The sequence below is a fragment of the Lampris incognitus genome, chromosome 2 (assembly GCF_029633865.1).
Source record: "Lampris incognitus isolate fLamInc1 chromosome 2, fLamInc1.hap2, whole genome shotgun sequence".
Lineage (NCBI taxonomy): Eukaryota > Metazoa > Chordata > Actinopteri > Lampriformes > Lampridae > Lampris > Lampris incognitus.
Window position 1 is genome coordinate 117,349,902 of NC_079212.1, and position 26,330 is coordinate 117,376,231.

General features: G+C 42.3%; 2 protein-coding genes across 3 annotated transcripts; both read left to right on the plus strand.

Moving 5' to 3' along the window:
• Positions 1–1,012: 1,012 nt before the first annotated feature.
• On the plus strand, positions 1,013–11,078 carry comtb (catechol-O-methyltransferase b). The gene is made up of 6 exons (XM_056273103.1): positions 1,013–1,154; positions 5,096–5,267; positions 9,482–9,599; positions 9,732–9,925; positions 10,491–10,622; positions 10,722–11,078. Exons 2-6 carry the CDS (start codon positions 5,097–5,099, stop codon positions 10,899–10,901), a joined length of 795 nt encoding a protein of 264 aa, XP_056129078.1. The 5' UTR covers positions 1,013–1,154; position 5,096; the 3' UTR covers positions 10,902–11,078.
• Positions 6,094–24,556, plus strand: LOC130106823 (metabotropic glutamate receptor 8-like). 2 transcript variants are annotated; one of them, XM_056273085.1, is made up of 12 exons: positions 6,094–6,122; positions 8,799–8,814; positions 13,844–14,239; positions 17,492–17,708; positions 18,493–18,628; positions 18,959–19,113; positions 19,513–19,653; positions 19,749–19,949; positions 20,859–20,998; positions 21,624–22,247; positions 22,353–22,664; positions 24,317–24,556. In XM_056273085.1, exons 3-12 carry the CDS (start codon positions 13,955–13,957, stop codon positions 24,554–24,556), a joined length of 2,451 nt encoding a protein of 816 aa, XP_056129060.1. In that variant the 5' UTR covers positions 6,094–6,122; positions 8,799–8,814; positions 13,844–13,954. The 2 variants fall into 2 exon arrangements, with proteins under 2 accessions (XP_056129060.1, XP_056129059.1); XM_056273084.1 differs by lacking the exons at positions 6,094–6,122; positions 8,799–8,814 and having other exon boundaries at positions 13,745–14,239.
• Positions 24,557–26,330: the final 1,774 nt, after the last annotated feature.

Below are 26,330 nucleotides of genomic sequence, written 5' to 3' on the forward strand. Positions count from 1 at the left end.
AGCATCAGAAATGGATCTTGGAGCAGTAAAAGAAGGTCGCCTGGTCTGATGAGTCCTGTCTTATGATTTATGTGGATGACCATGTACACGTGCACCATTTACCTGGGGAAGTGATGGCACCAAGATATACTGTGAGAAGACAGCAAGCCGGTGGAGGTAGTGTGATGCTCTGGGCAATGTTCTGCTGCAAATTCTTCAGATCTCAATCCGATTGAGCATCTGTGGGATGTGCTGGACCGACGCGTTCAAGCCATAGAGGCTCCACCTCGCAACTTACAGGACATGGAGGATCTGCTACTAATGTCTTGGTGCCAGATACCACAGAACACCTTCGAGGGTCTTGTAGAGTCCATGCCTCATTGGGTTGGAGCTGTTTTGGTGGCACATGGAGGACCAACAGCATATTAGTCATGTGGTCATAATGTTTTGGCTCATCGGTGTATGGTAATAGGATTATAGTGATTGGATTACAAAAAAGTTATTACTGTAATCCATGAAAGTAATCATGTTATATGTACCCTTGATGAGAAAGTTGATTGCTTCTTGGATTGCCCAAACACTTTAGATGAATGAAAATAAGTGTTTTATTGAGAAATTATACAAAACAATTAAATCAAATCTTGTACTAATGGGTGACATTGGTGGCAGACTATTTAATTAATCATATTTCAATTGCGATCTTTGAACTGCAATAAATAAGACAATGTCCCTGAGCTGAAACTCCACCATTACTGGAATATGGAAACCAAACTGCGTTATCGTTTATGGTCCCCTGGGATTTATCGTTTCATTGGCTGCACGCCTGTGTGTGTGTGTGTGTGTGTGTGTGTGTGTGTGTGTGTGTGTGTGTGTGTGTGTGTGTGTGTGTGTGTGTGTGTGTGTGTGTGTGTGTGTGTGTGTGTGTGGAAATGTAGTGAACCATAGTTCCCCCAGTGAGATGTGACCTATTCTGCATTCCTCGCATGCTCACATGAACTCAGCATTGCTCAGGGAGGGGGATGGAAAAGGGAGGCAGGAGGAGGAGTTAGTCTCGGGGAAACATGAGCATATGCCTGTGTGTTACCATCTAACTAGTGTGAAACAGCTTGTACTCTACCAAAGGTGACAACAAGAGTAGGTGTGAAGAGGACCAGCAGCACCGCCTGCTCACATATGTAAGCCTTGTTTTATATATTAGCTAGTGGTGGGAAATATTTGAAGAGCACAGATCTGTTTGTGGCTAAAAAAATATCAGTGACGAGGATCCTGTGAGCATAAGGGGGAAGAAAATGTCACTGGCCTTTCATTGCTCAGCACTTTGCCAAGACTTGCATTGTTATTTATCTCTCCTTTGGCGGCACACCCCAAAACATGTGTGCTCACATTTTTGCAAGGCACTTTTTGTTAAGATGTAGCCGCTAAATGAAACAGGCTGTATACATGAGTAATCCAAGCTCACAGCTGATGGGATTTTTTTTGTTTCTGTCACGTCATTTCAGGAATTTCTTATTTTGCCTCAGATTAATCTACTCATTTCTGGGCTTCCTTAAGCATTCAAAAAAACGTTCCATCAAATTTGATCTTTAACACTGTGAAAAGGCTAATCATGCATATTCTTAGTCTCTTAATTTTTGCTAACATCTTTGTGTCTTTTCTCATAACATTTGTTGTAAATCCACGTGAAGCTGATGAGTAGGAGTAGCATGTGACCTGCAGCACTGTGCTCTTTTAATCATTACAACGTCCCTGTGTTTTTCCTCATTAGCTTCATGTTATTAATCATTAATCATAAGAGACGCGTTTGTGAGCATAGTTTAGAAGCAATACCAAAACAATTGCCTTTGTTATTCAAAGCCCGGGTTTCCTTTCTGGAGAATCCATTAAAAGTGCCCATGTGGGTAGAAGCCAAAGTAAAGATGACCCAAATCCCAGTGCAGTAGCTTTTGTCACACAGCTCTTAACCCTCAGCCAGTTGCCATGCAACTCAAAGCCCTACTCAGAAAGCATTACCTCAAAGACTGTCGGTCTTTCACTGTTGCGTAGTCCAATAAAAAGGTGCAAGAGCCTCTACCCATGCTCTTTTGCACTTTCCTATTGAAGGTTTTTTTTTAAAATCCTAGAAATGGCTTTTTTTTTTTTTTTGCTTTGGTCTTTTTTCCCCCTCAACCCAGCTGTACTCAGCTTTTCCATGTATAGATAGTATTATTCATGAGAACTGATAAAAGATCAACACAAAAACCACTCGTGGTATATCATGTGTTTATTGTTGATACATTTCAGTTCTGGGTAGAGGGAAACTTATATGTTTGCTGGTGCCAATGTGACCCGTGTGGCTTGGCACATCTGTGTGGTCCTAGCAGCAGCAGATGAATGCTAATGGCAGACAGGCCGATGTGTCATATGCTGCATTGTGAACACCCATCTCATTAGCTCAGTATAAAAGGAGGAGTGACGGTGCTGACAAGAGCTATCACCATTAATTTCCATAACCACTCATTTCATTGACATGTTCTTTGCTGTTTGTTTTCTACCATGGAGTTTAGTAGAAACAGAACTCTTAGCATCCACTTATTTACATTAACAAAGGATAAATTACATAATTGTGAAGTAATGCAGGGTGACATGGAAAATATTATCACAGTCATAGTTGATTTTACTTGGTATCAAAGTACATCACAATATCTGGTTATGTAAAAATACTATGTTTAAGAAAACAGCAGAGGGTCAGTGGCACAGTGGTTAGCGCGGTTGTCTCACAGCAAAAAAGTCCTGGGTTCAAGCCCCAGGGTAGTCCAACCTTGGGCGTTGTCCTGGGTCATCCTCTGTGTGGAGTTTGCATGTTCTCCCCATGTCTGTGTGGGTTTCCTTTGCTCTGGTTTCCTCCCAAAGTCCAAACATATGTAGGTCAGGTGAATCGGCTGTACTAAATTGTCGCTAGGTGTGAAGGTGTGTGTATGTGTCGGCCCTGTGATGGACTGGCAGCCTGTCCAGGGTGTCTCCCTGCCTGATGCCAAATGACTGTTGGGATAGGTTCCAGCATCCCCGCGACCCTGAGAGCACGACAAGCGGTTCAGATAATGGATGGATATATATATATATATCACATCGCATACATATTAGCAAAATTAAACACATTAGCAGCTGATGAGTGAGAGACGCACGGAGCAGGCCTATACTGCTATGTATTAAAATCCCTTTTCCTGTATCCGTGTTGATATATATATATATATATATATACACTGCTCAAAAAAATAAAGGGAACACCTAAAAACACAATATAGACCTCGACGAATGAAATATTTCAGCTGAAAATCTTTATTTATTAGACAGAGGAATGTGTTTAGAGCAAAATAACCTAAAAATGATCAATGGAAATCAAAATCATTAGCCCATTAAGGTCTGGATTCAGAATCATACTCAAAATCAAAGTGGAAAATGAGAACATAGGCTGATCCAACTTCTGTGGAAATTCTTCAAGACGATTCAAAATGAGGCTCAGTAGTGTGTGTGGCCTCCACGTGCCTGTATGCACTCCCTACAACGTCTGGGCATGCTCCTGATGAGACGACGGATGGTCTCCTGAGGGATCTCCTCCCAGACCTGGATCAGGGCATCGGTCAACTCCTGGACAGTCTGTGGTGCGACATCGCGTTGGCGGATGGTACGAGACATGATGTCCCAGAGGTGCTCGATTGGATTCAGGTCTGGGGAACGTGCAGGCCAGTCCATAGCATCAATGCCCTCGACATACAGGAACTGCTGACACACTCTGGCCACATGAGGACGAGCATTGTCATGCATGAGCAGGAACCCAGGGCCCACTGCACCAGCATATGGTCTGACAATGGGTCTGAGGATCTCATCCCGGTACCTAATGGCAGTCATGGTACCTCTGGCTAGCACGTAGAGGTCTGTGCGGCCCTCCAAGGATATGCCTCCCCAGACCATCACTGACCCACCGCCAAACCGGTCATGCTGGAGGATGTTGCAGGCAGCAGAACGTTCTCCACAGCGTCTCCAGACTCTCTCACGTCTGTCACATGTGTTCAGTGTGAACCTGCTCTCATCTGTGAAGAGCACAGGGCGCCAATGGCGAATCTGCCAACCAAGATGTTCTCTGGCAAAGGTCAATCGGGCTGCACGGTGTTGGGCTGTGAGCACAGGCCCCAATTGTGGACGTCGGGCCCTCATACCATCCTCATGCATTCTGTTTCTCACTGTTTGAGCAGAAACCTGCACATTAGTGGCCTGTTGAAGGTCGTTTTGTAGGGCTCCGGCAGTGCTCCTCCTGTTCCTCCTTGCACAAAGGACCAGATAGCAGTCCTGCTGCGGGGTTGTTGTCCTCCTGCAGCCCCCTCCACGTCTCCTGGTGTACTGGCCTGTCTCCTGGTACCTCCTCCATGCTCTGGACACTGTGCTGGGAGACACATCAAATCTTCTTGCCACAGCACGCATTGATGTGCCATCCTGGATGAGCTGCACTACCTGAGCAACTTCTGTAGGTTGCAGATACCGCCTCATGCCACCTCTAGTGGTGAGGGCACTAGCAAAATGAAAAACTAACCAAAGATCGGCCAGAAAAGATGAGGACAGGCAAATGGTCTGTGGCCACCACCTGCAAATCCATTCCTTTTATAGGGGTTGTCTTGCAAATTGTCTAATTTCCACCAGGTGGAAATTAGACAATTTACCAACAGGTGAAATTGATTCACAAATCAGTGTTGCTTCCTAACTGGACAGGTTGATATCTCAAAAGTGTGATTGACTTGGAGCTACATTGCATTGCTTATGTGTTCCCTTTATTTTTTTGAGCAGTGTATATATATAGCATTTTTTTTCCGAAACTGTCAATGGTGTTGTTATAAGTGCTCAACTAATGAGGAGCGGAATATCAACACAGATACAGGGGAAAAAAAAGTTTTAATACATTGCAGTACAGGCTTTTTTCGTGCGTCGCGCACTCTTCATCTGCTAATGTCATATTTATATAGTGTGTAACTTGTATATATATATATATAGTATTTTGCTGGGGAAAATAGCACAGTATTATGTCTTTGCAGCATAACTAACATTAATGTGTTATTGTTAATTAATGTCTTGTTTTGTTTTTTTTTAGCATGTGGCAGACTCTTCTTTACAGTTGTACTGGTGGAGCAGCTGTGCTGTACACTCTCTATCGATGGGTGATCCCCACAGCGGCACAGTATCACAGTGGATTGGCTCTCATATGGCATGATGTTATTGTTGAGCGGCTGCTGGACACCTTGACCCGATCCACACGCCCCCAGGTTTGCCAAGAAAATCAGTTGTTGAGGATTTTCACTCTAAAATCATGAACTTGGCGTTTGGGGTTTAATTCTTTGCACCACAAGAGAGAGCACACACCACTGTGTGTACATACATACATTGGTGTGTGCATGTTATCAGCCTCCCTCACTGATGGTTTTCACTCAGCCCTTGTGTTTTGTCTAAAATAATCCCTTAAGTAAGGAAAATACAAACTGATAATAGGGTGAAAGCTGACAGAAGGCATCACTTATCAAATAAATAGAGAAAGAAATGCCCAGCCAGCCATAGCTCTGATGAAAATGTATTTATTTCATGATCTATGTGTGGCACAACAGCTTATCCTGTGAATCCAAATCTATAAGACAACAGTTTGAATGTGGGAGATGATGCCCAGAAGTCAGGGAAGTGGGAATAGGAGTTGAAAGTTGCCAGTATTAATTTCTGAAAGAGAAAACAATACTGGTGCTGGAAAAATTAGGGTATGACTGCTTTGGAAACGCTTTGCTTTGAATGTTCACAAGACCAGTTGATGACTAACTGTACAAACTATTGCATTATTATGAGAAGTCCAGTAATTAAATGTTGATATTGTGAAAAAAAGTAGTACTATAAATGCATCAAAAAAGTGTTGTGTGTAAATAGTCAATAGACCTTGTCACATAAACAATCACACATTTGTGCCGTATTTTATGCACAGGAAGGGTCCAAGTAGGGTTTGCGTTCCCTGCCGCTTAGCCTTGTCAGTCCTATAGTGCTCCTTTGAATAAAATGTTTAAAATTCATATTTTGTATTTAAAATGTTGGCACAGTAGCACAGTGGTTAGCGCGGTCGCCTCACAGCAAGAAGGTCCTGGGTTCGAGCCCCGGGGTAGTCCAGCCTTGAATTTGTGTGTATGTGTCGGCCCTGTGATGGTCTGGCGGCTTGTCCAGGGTGTTTCCCCGCCTGCTGCCCAATGACTGCTGGGATAGGCTCCAGCATCCTGTGACCCTAATTAGGATAAGCAGCTTGGATAATGGATGGATGGATGGATGGATATTTAAAAAGTCCCCTTCATCATTAAATGAAAGGGGTGGAAAAACACCCTTATGCAATACATATGATAGGTTGCATGATTAAAAAAAGGTATCATCCACCCTTTGAGAAGTGGTTGCAGCCAAACCAAATGCACAAACACTGTAAAATTCCAATTGAGAAGGGTGGTGGGTGATGGGTGCATCAGTTAGTTTCACTGAATCAGCTGATTTGAATTAGGATGTGTCAATGAATCAGACTTTCAAACGTTCCAAATATTTTGATTTTCCGTTACATCTTGGACATGACTCTTCAGTTCCTCTTAATGCAGTGCATTCAACAGTCTAGCAGAGGGACACGTACTCGGTGAATTTTGCAATGGCAGACTGGATATTCACTGATAACTTGCATACTGTTCAATAATATTCAGCAATTTGACCATTTCTGACCATTTTGACTAAGCCAAAGTATTTGCAGCACTGAGCAATATGTTGAAAATTCATTTTTTGAAAGAATTTAGTCATATGCTGGTTTTTCCCCCCATACTGTGCCAGTTGATTGAACTATTTCACATAAAAAATTAGGCTTATGTAAATATTAAATGTGACAGTGAAGTGTATGATAAAGAAAGGTAATTGTTTTTTATTTAGTACTAATCATTTCGTACTAATGATACCATATTATGGCGGCACGGTGGCACAGTGGTTAGCGTGGTCACCTCACAGCAAGAAGGTCCTGGGTTCAAACCCCGGGGTAGTCCAACCTTGGGGGTCATCCTCTGTGTGGAGTTTGCATGCTCTCCACATGTCTGCATGGATTTCCTCCCGGTGCTCCGGTTTCATCCCACTGTCCGAAGACATGCAGGTCGGGTGAATCGACATTGACCATAGTAATTGTCCCTAGGTGTGTGTGTGTGTGTGTGTGTGTGTGTGTGTGTGTGTGTGTGTGTGTGTGTGTGTGTGTGTGTGTGTGTGCGCGCCCTGTGATGGCCTAATGGCCTGTCCAGGGTGTCTCCCCACCTGCTGCCCAATGACTTCCGGGATAGGCTCCAGCATCCTGTGACCCGAATTCGGATAAGCGGCTTGGATAATGGATGGATGGATATTATATTACCAGTTATTCATTAGGCCATGTGCCATTTGATTCTCAATTCATACTGAATTCAAAAATGATTCATTTAAACATTCATTTGATCCTTTTGTTTATTTTGCCCACCATTAATATGCACATTCTGCTCCACACCCGTAGCCAGAGGCAGCAGTAGTGTGCTTTGCAACTGAGGTATTCATGATGTATCCTTACGCCATTCCTCATTAATATTTATACTAACCATATTACAGTCAGTATCATAGATGGCTGGTCAGGTGTGTGTAAGCAGTTACAAAATCAATGCAGCAGTTCTGTGTTTTTTGTTGCTTGTTGATCAGTCAGTTTTCTTAGGAACAGTTGACCCTTCACCTTTTAGCTTTTTCAGAACGTATAATAGCCTGCCTGTCCTACCCAGTTCATGCAGCCATCCTCAATTGAAGAAGATCCAGACAGTCACATTTACCCTGTACTGCAAAATATCCCTGTGTGCAAAATATGCTGTGTGCATCCAAACCATTTCCTTTCAAGGATTATTTTCCCCACAAATTAAGCATCTCAAATTCTGTGCGTGTCTCACTCTCTTATTACAGGAGATAATCACAGAATCAATATAGAAATAACAACAAATTTGGCTGTTATGTGCTCAAAGATATTACTTTGGGATGGGTCAGTATTGATTCTTGCAAATGTTTACTCTATCATGTTAACAACTAGCACTCTGAACTCAAACATGTCACTGCGGATAAGATCGGAACAGCTAAATACATAAAACCTGGATGAAACTCAACAGTCTATCCAGATAGCACTGCTGAGCAGTAATGACAAAACATTCCCCCCCCCCCCCCGAGGGGGCAGAGTGCCCTTTTTGTTGCCCATCGCCCCTGCCCCTCTAAATGTCTGTGCACTGTTCTCTTCAGGATCTTAGATGAAACGATGGTTATTTGTTGGCATATAAAACACCATTTACAAACCTTTAAAATCCATATCGGCTTACAATACAAAAAACAAAAAACAAAACAACAACAACAACAAGTGTTTTGTGTTATGGATAGCTTTGTGGGTCTTGAACCTGAAGCCTTGCTCCTGTTTGTGACACGTTTTTTGAAAATGATCAGATGCTTAATGACCAGATACCCTCTGTGAAGACAGCCAGAGGTGTCAAGCATCTCTTTACCAAAGAAGGTTGAATCAGTTCATATGGGTACAACGTTTACATTCAGATACAGATACATTTCATCACTCAACTAAGCAACATCTTCAGTCTAAACTGACTGCAGGTATCCCCACCCTTATAAACAATAAAGTGGCATAACGACTGAAACCAATGACCAGTTTCATATATGAATATGGGTGTGACATTAATAAGCGTTTCATGTGAATGTGGGTGTGGCATTAACTAGAGTTTGGCCATTGAAACTCCAGTTAATAGTCACACCCATATTTGCATATGAAACCGGTCGTTGGTTTCGGTCGTTATACAACTGTATTGTTTATAAGGGTGGGGATACCTGCAGTCAGTTTAGACTGAAGAGGTCACTTAGATGATTGATGAAACATTGTATCCAGATGAACTGATTCAACCTTCTTTGATTTACCTGGATTATTGAGCATGTGTCAAAACATATTTTTATCCCTTTTCCCTCTTTAGGGAGGGTGGGCTTGGGAGGGTGGGCTTCCCATTTTTAAGGTGGTCAGAGGGTAAAAGGGTGGGAGGGTTGAAGGGGAACAAATAAAGAAGACAGTGTTTTAGGTTCACACCATCTCCAGGAGAGAAATGTGTTTTATATGAATGCAGCAATCTATTTGTTATATGATGTATATTTTTTGTTATATTATTTTTTCTGTGAGGTTTTCCAAATACAACACCAAATACACATCAATCAGTCAATCAAGTTGCATTTTATATAGCGCTTTTCTAGCTGCAACATCTGTTCTGAAGCATTCAAACCAATATTATTTTTGCAGAATGCCAAAACGACATTATGAGGCAACCCTTTGATGATAACACGACGTTGTGTACTTTCTGACACCAAGAAGTATTTTGTGACTTGCAGAATGTGCTGACCCTGGTAAAATACAATGTCCTGAAGTTGTCTCAACTGCTTCTTTCAGAGGATTCTGGGTGTGGTACAGAAAAAGGCCACTAGAGGAGACCCTTGCAGCGTGGTCAAAGCCATTGATCAGTACTGCAGACATGAGGAATGGGCCATGAACGTGGGGGATGAGAAAGGTATTTATCTGTTTCGGTGTGGATGTAACAACTTTGTGCTATTGGTAAAGTACTCTTTTCATGTTTCAATATCGAAATAGGAAACGTGCTTCATTGTTCTTTGTGTGCCTCTGTCCCCTCTGCGTGTCTCAGGGTCCATCCTTGACTCAGTGGTGTCGGAAGTCAATCCTACCAACGTATTGGAGCTGGGAACCTACTGTGGCTACTCCACAGTTCGCATCGCCAGCCTGCTTGCACCTGGTGCCAGGTTCTTCACGCTGGAATTCAACCCTGCTAATGCTGCCATTGCCCGGCAAGTAATTTCCTGGGCAGGACTGGAGGATAAGGTGAAAGCAGATGTGATCAGCTGGAGTAAAACAAATTCAGCGAGAATCATTTGTAGGTCCAAATACATTGTTTGGTGGCACGGTGGTACAGTGGTTAGTGTGGTCGCCTCATAGCAAGAAGGTCCTGGGTTCGAGCCCCGAGGTAGTCCAACCTTGGGGGTCATCCCGGGTCGTTCTCTGTGTGGAGTTTGCATGTTCTCCCAACGTCTGCGTGGGTTTCCTCCGGTTCCTCCCACCGTCGAAAGACATGTAGGTCAGGTGAATCGGCCATACTAAATTGTCCCTAGGTGTGAATGTGTGTGTGTGTGTGTGTGTGTGTGTGTGTGTGTGTGTGTGTGTGTGTGTGAGTGAGTGAGTGTGTGTGTGCGTGCGTGCGTGCGTGCGTGTGTGTGTCAGCCCTGTGATGGCCTGGCAGCCTGTCCAGGGTGTCTCCCTGCCTGCCGCCCAATGACTGCTGGGATAGGCTCCAGCATCCCCGCGACCCTGAGAGCAGGATAAGTGGTTTGGATAATGAATGGATGGAGAGTACATTGTTTGGCAAAGCCCTTTCAAATGTGTTTTACAGGTTCAGTTACTTGAAGGGGCATCCGGAGATTGGATCCCTAAAATGAAAGAACGTTTCGGGATTGAAACCTTTGACTTGGTATTCCTGGACCACTGGAAGGATCACTACCTCCCTGACACGAAGCTGATGGAGGCAAGTTTGATAAGCTCATACCAACTTGGTCAAACTTGAACACTTTTGACTCCCCTTATGGAATGCTGTGTGTGAAACTGAATTTCCTTTCCCCCACAGAAGTGCGGTCTCCTTAGGAAAGGCAGCGTCCTGTTGGCAGACAATGTTATCTGCCCAGGAGCCCCTGAATACCTGACATATATACGCGGTAACCCGCGCTACGAAAGCCGCTACTTCAGAGCCCACCTGGAGTATACAAAAGTGGAAGATGGTTTGGAGAGGTCTGTTTTCTTAGGGTAGTTTATAATTAAGAAAAAAAAAAGTTGCTTCACATTTCTACCAGTCTCTCCTGAAAAAGCCTTACTTTTTTATTTGTTTGATTCTGCAGACTTGTTTGATGCCACAAGTATATGTCATTTTGTTTTGTTTGAGCACCTACTGTAAACTGTTGTACTGAAGATGAATAAAAAAAGATGATCCAATGCATATGTGTGTGTGGTTTATTTTTGATAGCACAGGATGCTGAATGTGCTTTGTCCTCATGTGCTTTGAGGAGGGAAGCAGATCTGATGGGGTTTCTACACTGAGACAGTGAGTGGGTGGCTGCAGGAGTTCTCAGTTCAACATTTTGACTGACAGCAAAGGCACTGCAAGCTGGATAAAATCTCTTTTTTTGTGAGATGACATTATACACATTTTTTTTTCAAACACAAAATGTTAATTTTGTGTTTTAAAAGGCAATAAGTGAAAAGGCACCAGCAAAAAGTGCCTTTTATCCTTATCTTCCAACAAACAGGATTTCATTTCATTCACTTCGGTGAATTGCAGCATTGGTGGCAGATCACATATCACATATGTGTGTGCGTGTGTGTGTGTGTGTGTGTGTGTGTGTGTGTGTGTGTGTATATACATATATATATATTAATTGTATGAATCAGTATGTGCATTAAGCTTAATAATGCCATGTGTGAATAGCTGATCCTGGTGCAGATATGATCATATTTGCCAAGAAGACACTTAAATTTAAAGCATAATATAAGTTATATAAGATGAGATATAGCTGTATTGTTTGGTGCTTGAACCTCCATGCTGGATTCTCTCCATAACTGTGTGTGAGAGCGATAGGGAGTGCATATGTGTGTCTGTGTCAGTATGAATCAAATCGCTACTCATCTAATCTCTCAAAGTGACAGAGTTCCATCATATTGGGTGGGATGGGGGTGGGTGGGGACTCGGCATTTCGTTCAGCTGTATGAAAAAAATATGGGCTAGTCCACCTAGGGCTTTCTTCACAGACGGCCACATGATAATCCCAATCTGTGGCCATTAATGCACTGAGAGAAAGAGCAAGAAGAGGTTTCAACAGAGAGAAAGAAAGCAAGAGAGAGAGAGAGAGAGAGAGAGAGAGAGAGAGAGAGAGAGAGAGAGAGAGAGAGGGAGGGAGGGACAGAGAAGGAGGGGGGGGGAGAGAGAGAGAGAGAGAGAGAGAGAGAGAGAGAGAGAGAGAGAGAGAGAGAGTAAGGGGGGGGGTCATTGGAGAGAGGGGTGGGGGGAGCGCACCCAGGACAAGGATGCAAACACAGAGAGGGAAAAGGAGTGAGTGAGAGGGAGAGCTTTTAAGGGATTTGCCAGTGATTTGCAGAATCTCACTAGCCTAATGTTGTCCTTTTTTCTAGTCTTCTGTGATTCTGCCATGATGCTATACCCAAAAGCCTTGAAAGTCAATGCTTTCATTTTGTTTTTATAAATAAAAAAACGAAACAAATTTTATTCTTTTCGTTTTTTTTTTTTTTTTTATGCCATCGCATCATTTTAGACCTTTTGCATTTATTTTGAGCAAGTACACAGACTGTCTGAGATGATAAAGGATTTAAATTTGGGGGTGAGAGGAGAACATTGCCTCTAAATATCATCAGATATTGGACCATGTTGGATGAAGGCCTGCTCGGGAGCGCTCATGTGATTGACAAAAGCAGGACTGGTGTGTGTGAAATGGGCAGGTAAGTCAGCTCTGTATGGGATCGTCTCAAGCTTCAGCTACCGTCACAACTAAGAGGGACAAAGCTCTGGTTCTAGTGTGTTTGAATTGCACATTTTCAGTCCATCGACCCTGACGATCTGCTCTGATGATTTCTAATCTCATCACTAGATGTGTAATAATTTGTACATGTTAGATGCAAGCAGCAAATTCACCTCTGATTTGTTGCACTGCAAACCAAGTTTTACTTTTTGATTTGAGAAAAGCGTTGTCACATTCCAGTATGCGAACATAAAAGTCGCTGTAGAAATATGTTCACCAGAATGTTTCAAACTACTTGCCTTAACAAGATTTGATCTTGTGTGGTATTCCAAGATTTTAATCCATAATGTTTTCATTTTTGTTGGAACTGGCCCCACACAAATGATTACTGTAATTCCTGATTCCTGATTATTGTAACATTCCTGATTACTGTAAAGAGATTCTGACACTTTGGGCATGTAATAATCTTCCTTCAGCTATTGAAACTGACAGTTCAGTTGATCTTTTTTTTAACATTTATGTTTTCAAAAACGTAATAATAAAAGCCCTTGACATTCATCCAGGATTATCCCATATTTGATTTTATATTCCTTCATGTTATTTTTATTTTTGATCTTTTACACTATAATATAATATAATACAATATAATATAATATAAAATAATATAATAATCTGCAATGTAATATTTGTACATTCAAGATATAATAAAACTCACAACAGGTGTAGAAGGCTATGGTAGTGTTCCCTCAATGATATATGCGATAAATGATTGACACCTGATATGAGAATCACAAAAGCTACTATTACACTACAGTCTGTCACTTGTAAATACTAAAGACTCTAGCCATCTTCCTTTGTGTAAATAAATGACAGAAATTATTGATAAAATGTCCTTACCAGCTCATATTTAGAGACATGGTGCAGTGATACTATCTTCTGTGTGTATGTGTGTGTGTGTGTGTGTGTGTGTGTGTGTGTGTGTGTGTGTGTGTGTGTGTGTGTGTGTGTTTCTTTTCTTCTTTTTGGCATTGTCCATAGGTGTCAAAGGTAGAGCAAGACGCCTGGTGCTATCATCATGACATCACTGGCCAAGTCATTTCAGCCGTGTTTCCGGCGAGGTACACCACCTGGATGTCCATTCAAAACATGGCTTCGGCTGCTGTGGGTGCCGCTTGTGGGTCTAGGTCCGAGCTCATGGGCCCAACAAGGAACCCAGCCCCACTCCATCAAAATCGAGGGGGACATCACGCTGGGTGGGTTGTTCCCAGTGCATTCTCGGGGGCCAGCCGGGGTGCCCTGTGGGGAGATCAAGAGGGAGAAGGGGATACATCGTATGGAGGCCATGCTGTATGCTCTCGACCAGATCAACAGCGACCCTGACCTGCTGCCGAACATCACACTGGGGGCACGGATCCTGGACACTTGCTCCAGAGACACCTATGCTCTGGAGCAGTCGCTCACCTTTGTTCAGGCCCTCATCCAGAAAGACAACTCAGATGTGCGCTGCGCCAATGGAGAGCCCCCTATCATCGCCAAACCAGAGAGGGTGGTTGGAGTGATTGGGGCGTCTGGCAGCTCTGTGTCCATCATGGTTGCTAATGTTCTCAGATTGTTTGCGGTGAGATATCTTGAAACAGGATCTGACACACACACACACACACGCACACACATGCACACACACACACATGCACACACAAATGCACATGCACGCACAGATGTGTGTGCATAGGTACACTTTTGTATGCACACACACACATGCATGCAGATGCACTCATACACACACACACACACACACACACACACACACACACACACACACACCACTGCATTTGCGGTTTATCAGAAGCTTTAGCAAAAAATACTCTTGAACTTCATCCTTCTTATTTTTGTACAACTTTTTGTACAAGTGTCGGTTAGATTCCCAGGGAGCTACTTAGTACATGTTGATCATAAAGAGGAAAGGTGAAAATGAAGAGTACTTCTGACCATTTGTATATTTTCTACTGCAAATGTGGTTAAAGTTTTTTGACCACGTGTCAATTTCTACTGATAACTGGCTATACAGCCATTTACAGGTACTTGTGACATTATTTTGTTGCACACCACACTCACTTTCACACCAACACATGGTGTAAAAGGTTTGTTTTCAGGAGTTATAAGATCACAGTTGGCATCTTGTAGTTGGTAGAAAGGTCAAATAACCATTCTATTTTATGATGTATATTTTCTAGGTGATTGAAGGCATATGGGGCATAGTGTGGGGCACAGCCATCACTGTATAATTATGTTGTGTCGCTCTGAGCATTACATAAAAAAAATACTAAAACGTTTCATTTATTGTGTTACAGCCAATTGCAGCAAAAGCTAAATTCTACAGCAACGTTTTGGTGGGTTTGTGAGTTCATCATCAGTGGCGCCCTCCACAAGCTAATCCATATCATTTGTTGAGTGTGTGGGGAATGCACAGTTGAGTTTTTCTAGAGATGATTGACCTGTAGTAATTAATTGTAATGCTCAGTGTGGTGATGGCACACTGTCTCTGTGTAAATCCCACATTACTCTGTGTTGTGTTCTTACTGAATTAGTAATATGGTCAGTAATTAATCTGGCAATGTTTGTTTCTGAAAAGGAACAGTTCTTACTGGGTCAAACTGATTGTCCTTTTTTCTAGAGGAGGGAATGATGCCTATCATTTCTCGCCGACTGTATGCTACTTGTTGCGACGTTCTTTATGGTGGGGATATTAGTTGAGAATCAAGGAGTCAGCTGGTGTATGGGGCAGATGTTAACTACAGAATTATAGATCCCATCTCCCATTAAGCCCCTCTCAGCTGCTCAGGACACTGGGCTGAAAATATACCATCAGAGCAGAGGGATGACATCAGTTCTAGGATCTCGGGAACTTGTGGCCCACTGGGTGTGGGGTGGGTTTAGCTAGATGTTGGGTTTTCTTCTGCTGTCCATATGTGCTTCTTTGGACAATGACTGTGATGCCTCTTCAGCCTGACATCCACTGTGCCTTTCCTAACTTTGCACACCCAAGTCTTTATCTAAAATGGTTCAGTTAGTGTCAATTTTGCAAAAATTACATCCATTTATATATATTTTTTGCCATAGTGCAACACTTTGGGTGAGTTATTGCCATATAGCACACCTGCCTTCTTGAAATGCATCAACAGCTGATGAATCAGTGGTGGTTTATGATATCCTCATCACAGCTTTGTTGATGACCGTCTAATTTTACAATTCATATTCCTCTATAAGCTCATGAACCATGTAGTCAGTTAATAATGTTTCTGTACAAATGATTAAGAGCGCATTTAACCTACAAATCCAGCATGTATGGGCATAGTTCAGGTTTACGTCTTATATAATTAGTGTTGTTCATTTCAAAGAGTTTAGAAAAAAAGGTGCAGCAACAACAGTATCTAAATATGGATACTAAATATGTAGTGCTGCATCAACAGTATTCACATAGACAGTTTAGCTTGTAATGTACCTGGTTAGATAATTGAAAAAAATATTAAAGGGATACCTTTGTGATTGAATTTTTCTAAACAGGACTGAGATGACACATTTAGAAATGTCTAACTACAGTAAAACAACATCTACATTTTCAGATTTTTGGACTGTAAAAGCTATCGGACCATATTTAATTCACAGAATATATCCAAGACATGATGGAGTTTGATAAGCAGCTTTTGCAATATGGCAAATTTACATTTTGATAAGAAATTGTGCAGAAATAGCTCATTGATTTCTGAGAGTCTATCAGTTCACACATCGCCTATAACATATGACATATAACATATAACACATTGCCTATAACAACATTTAGTTGTATTTGGTAGCTTTTGGACAAGATTGGTGACCCTGACATCAGACACCTCAGGACACCGATGAATTTAGCTTATCGAATTTGTCGATTTGACTCAAAGATTATTGCTTTTTGATATGGCATTTTCCCCAGAGTTCACCGGGATGACAATCATATATAGTCCATAATGTGCAGGACAGGCGGTAACTGTGTGTTAGGACGGGATAGGACAGGGTTAACGCAGCAGAGCGGTGAATTTAAGCTGCGCGTGGCCATCAGAATTAAATATATTGTATGGCTTACAGCTGAGAAAATGCTAACCCTTTTCTAGTCTCTTGATCTCTGTCTGCCTTCCTCTGTGCTTAACATAATTTGACTAAAACCCCTATAATCCTTCCAGATAATCTGTGAAATGGTTCTCTCGCTCCTCTCCACTTCTCCCTTCACAACCCCTTGTGTCTACCTTTCTCCCCTCGCCCGTCCAGAAGAACTAGCTTTAAAGCCAGCGGGCTGGCATTAGCAGGGTCAAGGTTGACGCAGTCGACGTAAATTGTGTCATTAAGGAAGCAGCACACCAGTAAATTAATCTTCTCAACCCCTCCAACTCCCCCCTTTTTTTTCAAACAAATGCTTTTACTGCAGTGACTCATTCCATCTGTATTTTACTATGATGTTAACTAGTGTATCCTCAGCACAAACCATCTCTGGACAGATCACACAGCAAAGTTACCCCAGACGTGAGGATTACAGAGAACATTGGCAGTTCAAGAGATGAATATCCCCCATGAGAGTGCAATTTTACTCTTTTAATGTCCGGCAACTTGTATGGTATTATGTGGAAGTGCTATAATTACACTTGTTCAGCCTGTTGTCTAGACAATAGGGGGGATAATTGGTCTGTAGTCATGTGAATTTACCCATGACATGGTATAAGGCCTCTCTTCGTCATGTTGTCCCCCTTTGAATTCAATTTTCTGCCTATTAGTCACCTCTGGACTGATTTTCCACTTGACCCGACCGTCTTGTTGTATGATGCCCCTGTGTTTCTCTCAGGTCCCCCAGATCAGCTATGCCTCCACAGCCCCTGAGCTGAGCGACAACAGCCGCTACGAGTTCTTCTCCCGCGTGGTGCCTCCTGACTCCTACCAGGCCCAGGCCATGGTGGACATTGTCAAAGCCATGGGCTGGAACTACGTCTCCACCCTGGCCTCTGAGGGAAACTATGGAGAGAGCGGTGTTGATGCCTTCCTCCAGATATCCAGAGAAGCAGGTCACTGTTTGATTGTGGAATGAAATTTACTGTTGAGTGTTAATTTAGAGATGGAATGTTTTGTTTGTGGATCCATATCTGTCTTGGATGGGATCAATGTTATTTAGATGACAAAAAAAAATCACAGAAAAAAAATTACATTTGTCTAATTTCCCTGTTTCGTAGCCATAATTGTAATTTGTTATCCTATGTAAATGATATTTACAGGAGCATCCGGGTAGCATTGCAGTCTATTCTGTTGCCTACCAACACATGGATCGCCGGTTCGAATCCCCGTTACCGCTTGGTCGGACGTCCCTACAGACACAATTGGCCGTATCTGTGGGTGGGAATCTGGATGAGGTCCTGGTCACTACACTAGCGCCTCCTCTGGTCGGTCGGGGCGCCTGTTCAGGGGGGAGGGGGGACTGGGGGGAATAACGTGATCCTCCCACGTGCTACGTCCCCCTGGCGAAACTTCTCACTGTCAGCGGCTGGCGACTCCACATGTATCGGAGGAGGCATGTGGTAGTCTGCAGCCCTCCCCGGACCGACAGACGAGGTGGAGCAGCGACCGGGACGGCTTGGAAAATAGGGTAATTGGCCAAGTACAATTGAGGAGAAAAAGACGCGAAAAAAGCCGAAAAAAAAAGAAATTAAAAGGTATCCATCCATCCATTATCTGTACCGCTTATCCTGCTCTCGGGGTCGCGGGGATACATACTATTTATAGCGGTCAGTTATAAATTCCCGGTGAAGAGGGATGTACTATGATTAGGATTTGTTTCTTGTGTGTTTGATATAGGGGGGCTGTGTATTGCCCAGTCCATAAAGATACCCAGAGAACCAAGACAAGGGGAATTTGATAAGATCATCAAGAGACTTATGGAGACCTCCAATGCCCGTGGAGTCATCATCTTTGCCAATGAAGATGACATCAAGCAAGTCACACTTTATGTTAGAGAACTGATATCAGTCAGATGACAGACGATAAATCAAAACACACTTCTTTTACTGTATGGGCTCCCTCCTTGTTATTGCAAGATAAATGCAAGAAATATATTTTGCGATACTTTATCATGTTATTGTATTTTTATTGACTGCATTGATACCACACCATAGTAGTAGAACACTATCGCACGAATTGCTCTTTTATCTGCTAGATTCACCTTGACTTCTGTTTTTATGAATTCTCTTCAGCCATTGCCTTTAGTTTATCAGAGGAAGAAAATTGGAGATTTTTTTGTAAGACATGACTTATCTTCTTCCAGACGGGTGTTGGAAGCAGCCAAAAAGGCAAACTTGACAGGCCACTTCCTGTTTGTTGGATCTGACAGCTGGGGGGCAAAAAGTTCACCTATTCTAGATCAGGAGGATGTTGCAGAGGGTGCTGTCACCATCCTGCCCAAAAGAGCCTCCATTGATGGTATAGAAAATATTAATATCCAGTCAGGGTCACAGTTATACATGATAGACTGAGTCTAATTAAACAACTCAAGAAAAATAATATATCTGCTAATAATGAAATCACACCAATGATAAATTGTACATACACAGAGTACTCATTGGGATTTTGCTTTAGATTATTCTACCCTCTCAAATGTATGGCATAAAGAAATTGTAAAATTTTGAATTTTGATTTTTAAAATTTTGCATATGTTTACAAGGATCCAAATTCAAATACCATTCAGTAAATGCATGAAAAACCAAGCAGAGATGCACATCAATTTATGTTTTGGGTGGAGTTAACAGGGGTGCATCATATGGCATTTCCATAGTGTATGGAACAAATTCTGAACATAATGTATTGGCTGCACTAATTCAGGGTTTGACCAGTACTTCACTTCAAGATCTCTGGAAAACAATAGAAGAAACATCTGGTTTGCAGAGTTCTGGGAGGATGACTTCAAGTGTAAACTAACTCGGCCTGGCATCAAGTACGACTCCAGCAGAAGAAAATGTACAGGTCAGTGCTATGAAATAACTTGGTTTATGGGAAACGACGTTTCTCTGTCATTGCCTCGGTGGTCACAGTGAGCAGAAACCTCTGTCCTTTGACAGGTGAGGAGAGAATCAGTCGAGATTCCCAGTATGAACAGGAGGGGAAGGTGCAGTTTGTGATAGATGCGGTGTATGCTATGGCTCATGCCTTACACAGCATGCACATGGACTTGTGTCTCGGTTCCATGGGTGTCTGTGACAAGATGGATCCTGTGGAAGGGAGGATGCTTCTCCAGTACATTCGCTCTGTAAATTTCAATGGTAAGGCAGCAGTTTTAAGACATTATGAGCTTTCTTCTTTCCAATTTGCTGTTTTTGGTTTTTTTTGTAATTGAAAGATATTTTGCAATATGATGCCCAAATATTTACATACAAATAGTTAAAATATAGCAAAGTTTTTGCACAAAGAAAATGCTCTACAGAATCAAATAAAGAAAGGGGACAATTAATGTAGCCTACAACATCAATAGATAAAAAAGTGGATAAATGTTATGGTGTTGAAAGGAGAGCTGAACAATATTTGATAGAGATACAGACTGAAAAATCCTATTTTCTAATGCTGCTTTCCATAATAATTCAGAGTTTAAGGGGGAAAAAAGGTTAAAAAGGAGGTTGATTTAAAGCTGGCACCCTGCATAAGCCTTGCGAACTCCCTGTTAATGCACCGATCCATGCCGCACAACTGTTCAACGCACTTCCTTTCCCCAGGGCTACCTCTCCACAATCTCCAGTACACAATACTCTTCTTTTCATCCTCATCTTCCATAAAAAAGCACTGTTCAGAATGTAAGAAGTATTCCATGAAAGCCTTCCTATTTACTTCTCCCATCTTGCTGGGTGACCCTGGCCTGTTCGCAAGCTTTTTGGATTGAGTGCCTGCAGGGACCTGGGAGGAACATTCAATCACGTTAGGGCAGCAGACCAAAGAGCTCTTAAGACTGTGTGTATGAAGGAATGAACTTCACTAAAGAGCATCCAGCACTTAGTCTTGACAGTTGCATAAGACCAGAGAAAGAAAATGCAAGATGGGCTTGATGGTGCGTGGGTGTGTTCGCCACCACTTAGATGGAAGCACGTAGTTCCGCTTCAGAGTATATGCCTTCTTGTGTCTTATAATTCTTTTTTTGGTGATGCACATTTTCACTGAATGTGTGTATCTTCAACAAACAGGCAGCGCAGGAACTGGGGTGATGTTCAATGAGAATGGGGATGCCCCTGGTCGATATGACATCTTCCAGTACCAACTCTCCAACGTCAGCAACCCTGGCTACAAAGTCATCGGCCAGTGGACCAACCATCTCCGACTCAATGTAAATATTTGCTTCTGGCTTTCTATGATTCAATGGTGGGAGCAAGTCATTGCTTTCCAAGTCACAAGTAAGCCTTAGCTCTTGGCATTGAAGTCCCAAGTCAAGTCCTAAGTCAAGACTGACAAGTCCCAAGTCAGGTCCCAAGTCCTGAACTTTGAGTTTCAAATCCATAACAAGTCATTATGCACTCTTCACTAAATGTAACGCCATTACAAAATTTTAACAGCAGATTAATAATTACTATACAAAATTTACACAAACCATTAATGCATTTTAAACATTGTATTATTACAGATTGATACAAAGTGGATCTGTGATTGTGGAAATGAAGGATTGATTGGCTGCACACTTTTTAAAAGCATTTTGACTTTGGGTTGGAAAAGGTATCAAGTCTTTCAAGTCAAAAGACTCAAGTCCAAGTGAAGTCTTGAGTCAATGGTGATAAAGTCAAAATTGAATTGTAAGTCTTTTTCAGTTTTGTCAAGTCAAGTCTAAAGTCATCAAATTTGTGTCATGAGTCTGACTCGAGTCCACACCTCTGCTATCATTAACATTTATCATTTCCAAGTGCCTTGAGATGGTTTGAGGTCGACTGTGTTAATTTGTGTGTGTTTTTCCGTTCTAGTCAGAGGAGATGCAGTGGTCAGGTGGTGACCATAAAATCCCCGACTCAGTGTGCAGTTTCCCCTGTGAGCCCGGTGAGAGGAAGAAGATGGTGAAAGGGGTGCCCTGCTGCTGGCACTGCGAACTGTGTGATGGCTACCAGTACCAGCTGGACGAGTTCACTTGTGACACCTGCCCCTTCGACATGAGGCCCTTGAAGAACCGCACAGGCTGCCGTCCCACACCCATCATCAAACTAGAGTGGAGCTCTCCATGGGCCATCATCCCTGTCTTCTTGGCTATCCTGGGCATCCTCGCCACCTCTGGAGTCATCATCACCTTCATCCGTTTCAATGACACGCCCATCGTCCGCGCCTCCGGCCGAGAGCTCAGCTATGTGCTGCTCACGGGCATCTTCCTCATCTACTTCATCACCTTCCTCATGATCGCTGAGCCCAGTGTGGCGGTGTGTGCATTCCGCAGACTGCTGTTGGGGCTGGGCATGTCTATCAGCTATTCTGCTATGCTCACCAAGACCAACCGGATCTACCGTATCTTTGAACAGGGCAAGAAGTCAGTCACCCCCCCCAAGTTCATCAGCCCCACATCACAGCTGATCATCACCTTTATACTCATCTCAGTGCAGGTAGGGTCTGTGTTTGGCATGTGTGTGTGTGTGTACACATTTCACCAGGTCCACTGTATTAATTTGCGGTACCTCTGTCTGATGCAAATACGCCTTTCTCTGCAGGTACTTGCCGTGTTCATCTGGTTTGGTGTGATGCCCCCTCATACCACCATCGACTATGAGGAGCAGAAACCACCAAACCCAGAGTTCGCTCGAGGGGTCCTTAAGTGTGACATGTCTGACCTGTCCCTCATCTTGTGTCTGAGCTACAGTATCATATTGATGATCACGTGCACAGTGTACGCCATCAAGAGCAGAGGAGTACCTGAGACCTTCAATGAGGCCAAGCCCATCGGCTTCACTATGTACACCACCTGCATCATCTGGCTGGCGTTCGTCCCAATCTTCTTCGGCACAGCGCAATCCACAGAGAAGGTGGGAAATTAAACATTTAACTTGTATTGCTGGTGGTAAAGTGCTGTCCTTCTCAATAATGGAGATGTTTTTTTTTTTGGTTTTTTTTTGGTACTCTGCATTACTCTACTGTGTAGGCCATCCAGAATCCACTGAACAGAATAAAGAAGGTTAATTTATTTATTTTGCTTTGGAAAAGCAATGGTGGACGGTGAGGAGGATTTGAAAAGTCGAGTTACATTAGCTCGACCAGACAGCGGTATTAGAAACCAGTCGGGCTGAAACAATCAAACCCTGTGGTGCTTTTGAATTCTTTTCACCTCTTTCAAATGGAGGAGGTGAAAAGAGGTCAGATGAACTGAAAGATTGCGGGGCCCACTCACAGACGAAACTAGCTGTTCTCTTCAATTAAAAACAACTTAGGGAAGGCCTAAATATAGCAACAGCCACTTCCACCGCTCATCACAAGCTGCTGGTGACATAGGCCATGCATTTGAAGACTTCCACAGCTGAAAAGAGCTGAACAAATGTTGATATCTGACCCAAGTTAGCATTTTTTTAAATTCAATTTGTGTCTCAAAATAAAGGATTTTTTAGGCTCAGGTGAGAGAAAGTTAGTGTGGAATAAATTTTTGCATGAAGAAAAACCTCTGATATAAAGTAGTACAAAACAATATTTTAAATAGATTCCTTCAATTTTTGGGTTATCTGTTTTGTCCAGAAAGATAATCTGCCAACTGATACTCATGTCAATCATGGCTCCCTTTTCTGATGTTTCCTTTTGCTGGAATCCAGTCTGTATTTGGCTATGGGAGATACCTATTGTTATTGTTATTATAGCCTGGGGCAAAACTCATGAATGCAGGCTGCTTTTATTAATAGGCTCAAATGGTCAGTCGTGCATCACTGCAGCTCTTTCTGTTACTGGCTAGGTCATTGAGAAGGAAAAACACTAATAGAAAACATGCCCGAGATTATAAAGGAAAATTTATAGACATTAGTCGGTGACCCATTGGAATGTTCTGCCGTGGATATTTGCCTAGTGCATGTTCTGTAATTTATAGCTTATTTATAGCACATATGTATGCTATGACTAATTTATGACATATACATCTTGATTTATTCATGACTTAGGCTATACCCTACAGTTTGCTTTGCTAATGAATTCATGGTCAACGTCAGTTCTTATTATTATTGCTGGATTTACAATGGAGGAGCAGCAGTGGGTAGACATGGCCAAAGCCCATGAATAGTGCACCACTCTTGAATACATATACCATGCCATAAATCTTTCATCCCAGACAAAAAACACTGCCTGCCATGCTTTCAAATGAAGGTTATTAAGGTTGCATTTCAAGTCCCTATGAGACGACATATGCTGGATTTTCTTAACCCTGTGCATAACGTAGGCTTCAAGTAAATGGGAAATACCACTAACAATAGCATGGCTACCATCATGCACACCGCCACAGAGAATGTAACAGGGGGATACCACTGACAAAAATGTGACCCCCACCATACATTATTTATTGCATTCACAACGATAGATGTTCATGAGAACCACAGTTGATGTTTGGAAGTGGATTAAAAAAATATCTCAAGATGTTCGATTTTGTCATAGTTGCACATTAACGAATTTTGAACGTCTCCATCTTGTTCTCCCTCTGTTGCAGATGTTTATTCAGACTACTACGCTGACAGTATCCATGAGCCTCAGTGCCACCGTGTCTCTGGGCATGCTCTATATCCCCAAGGTCTATGTCATCATCTTCCATCCAGAGCAGAACGTCCAGAAGCGCAAGCGCAGCTTCAAAGCCGTCGTGCAAGCGGCCACAGTGTCCACGCACCTGTCACAGAAGTCTAATGACAAACAAAACGGAGAGTCCAAGATTGAGCCTGACAGATCACAGTGAGCCCAGCCCATGTACTCATTAGTCAACACCACAAGGGTACGATGGGATGTGCAGTGGTCAAAACAATGGCACAGTGTTAAAGCAACATTTAGCTTCATTAGCTGCTGTCCCTCTCCTGAAGATGTTTCATGCACAAACATGAAAGGTGGATCAAGAATCCAGTGGAGTTTTGGTTTCTTGTATGTGGCCTCTTGGATGGAAGACCTTATCACACAGTGAAAGTACTTGTGATTAATCTTCATCACGGCTATGTTGTCAAAGATGAATATTGACTGAAGGAGATGGAGCCCACTTGGCAACTCAACTCATCATCCGACCGGGAATGGGACAATTTAAGGCAGTAACACGAGGAGTACAGGACATTTCAGTGTCACTGAATGGACTTCAAGGAGCATTTCAGACTATTGATTGTTTCCCCCCTCCTTTATAATATCTAATTACACACTTTAAATTGAAAGGGGATATTTTTCCACATCCATTTCCCCTAAGGAAACCGGTGACCTCTCCGCCTCCAAAAGATGTATAGGCAGTATATCTTGGGACAAAGGAAGCTTTTGTTACTGGATCCAAAAGTACTGCATGGCATGTGTTGTATTTGTACATGAATGTTTCTACACTATTAAGTGAGATGTAAAGGAGTGACTTTTATGCAGATTACAGGGGAAGTAACATGACATTAATAATGGATCACCACTGACTAACTCATATGGGATGACACAATTCGAATCACTAATCAATAGTCATAATGATTCAATAACTAAGGCAAGGAAACATACAATTTCAACTACATTATGTATTTAAACATGTCACAAAACTGGTATTGACTGTGTGAACGAAAAATCTGTTATTTCAGACTGGATACTGTGAGTGATGTGATTAACTGGACATGGAAGTTCTTTGAATTTGAAGGGCGGTATTGATGGAAAATGTGCATTTCCCTACTTTGATTTGTAGAATAATTTGCTCAGCTACCCAAATGCTGTAGTAACAACATCATCATCATCATAATAGGCCTATCTTAGACTCTAGATATACTTATTCACTGGTTCAGTGTTGGGAAGCTTCACACCACCACACTGAAGTCTGAGCTTTGATTTTGTGCCATATATAAGAAATAGCTTCTTTGGAAAATAAACTTTATATTTATAGTTCAACACGACAAAGCATCCACTATCGTTACACACCTTTGTTGAGAAAGGGGGCATTGTAGTTGGCTGAATACGGAAACTAAATATGCCAATAAATTATTTGCAATGTACTTTTTTGTTATTTGATAACAATGTACATCTCAGGTTTTACACAAAAAAGAAAGAAAAAAAAAGCATATGAAATAAATTATTTTTTTTCTCGAGTTCCCTCAGCTAAAACAAACCTTTTCCGTGAAATTGGGTTTACACCACTTGGTTGTTTTCTCATCAGGACTCCACGTGTAAGAAACGTTGCCTATACTGCCCTCTGCAGGAGAGGACGCTCAGGGAGACGCAAGAACATAAAGTAGCGTCCAGAATACCGTTTAATATCTCACACGTTTTAATTTTCACTTATTAAAAATAATGTTACCTTTGTGCAGGTATCTATAGGTTCCACAACTACAAGTCGGTAGAATTCAGTATCAACACAGAAAATAGCTCTTGAATAAGACAAAATATATACAGAACGTTTGTTTGTTGCTCAGAACAGATATCATTTGCCCCTAGTAAATATTTACAATGAATCGATGACATAGGGTACTCATTTCCGTGTCCACCACCTCTTAACCAGCGGACATGTCTCC

Coding starts and splice junctions, on each gene's coding strand:
- LOC130106823 (XM_056273085.1), top strand. CDS start 13,955: ATGGAGGCCATGCTGTATGCTCTCGACCAGATCAACAGCGACCCTGAC. Junction 19,114..19,512: donor CAAAAGAGCCTCCATTGATG/GTATAGAAAATA, acceptor GCACTAATTCAG/GGTTTGACCAGTACTTCACT. Junction 22,248..22,352: donor TTATACTCATCTCAGTGCAG/GTAGGGTCTGTG, acceptor CTTTCTCTGCAG/GTACTTGCCGTGTTCATCTG.
- comtb (XM_056273103.1), top strand. CDS start 5,097: ATGTGGCAGACTCTTCTTTACAGTTGTACTGGTGGAGCAGCTGTGCTG. Junction 5,268..9,481: donor CCCGATCCACACGCCCCCAG/GTTTGCCAAGAA, acceptor TGCTTCTTTCAG/AGGATTCTGGGTGTGGTACA. Junction 9,600..9,731: donor GAACGTGGGGGATGAGAAAG/GTATTTATCTGT, acceptor TGCGTGTCTCAG/GGTCCATCCTTGACTCAGTG.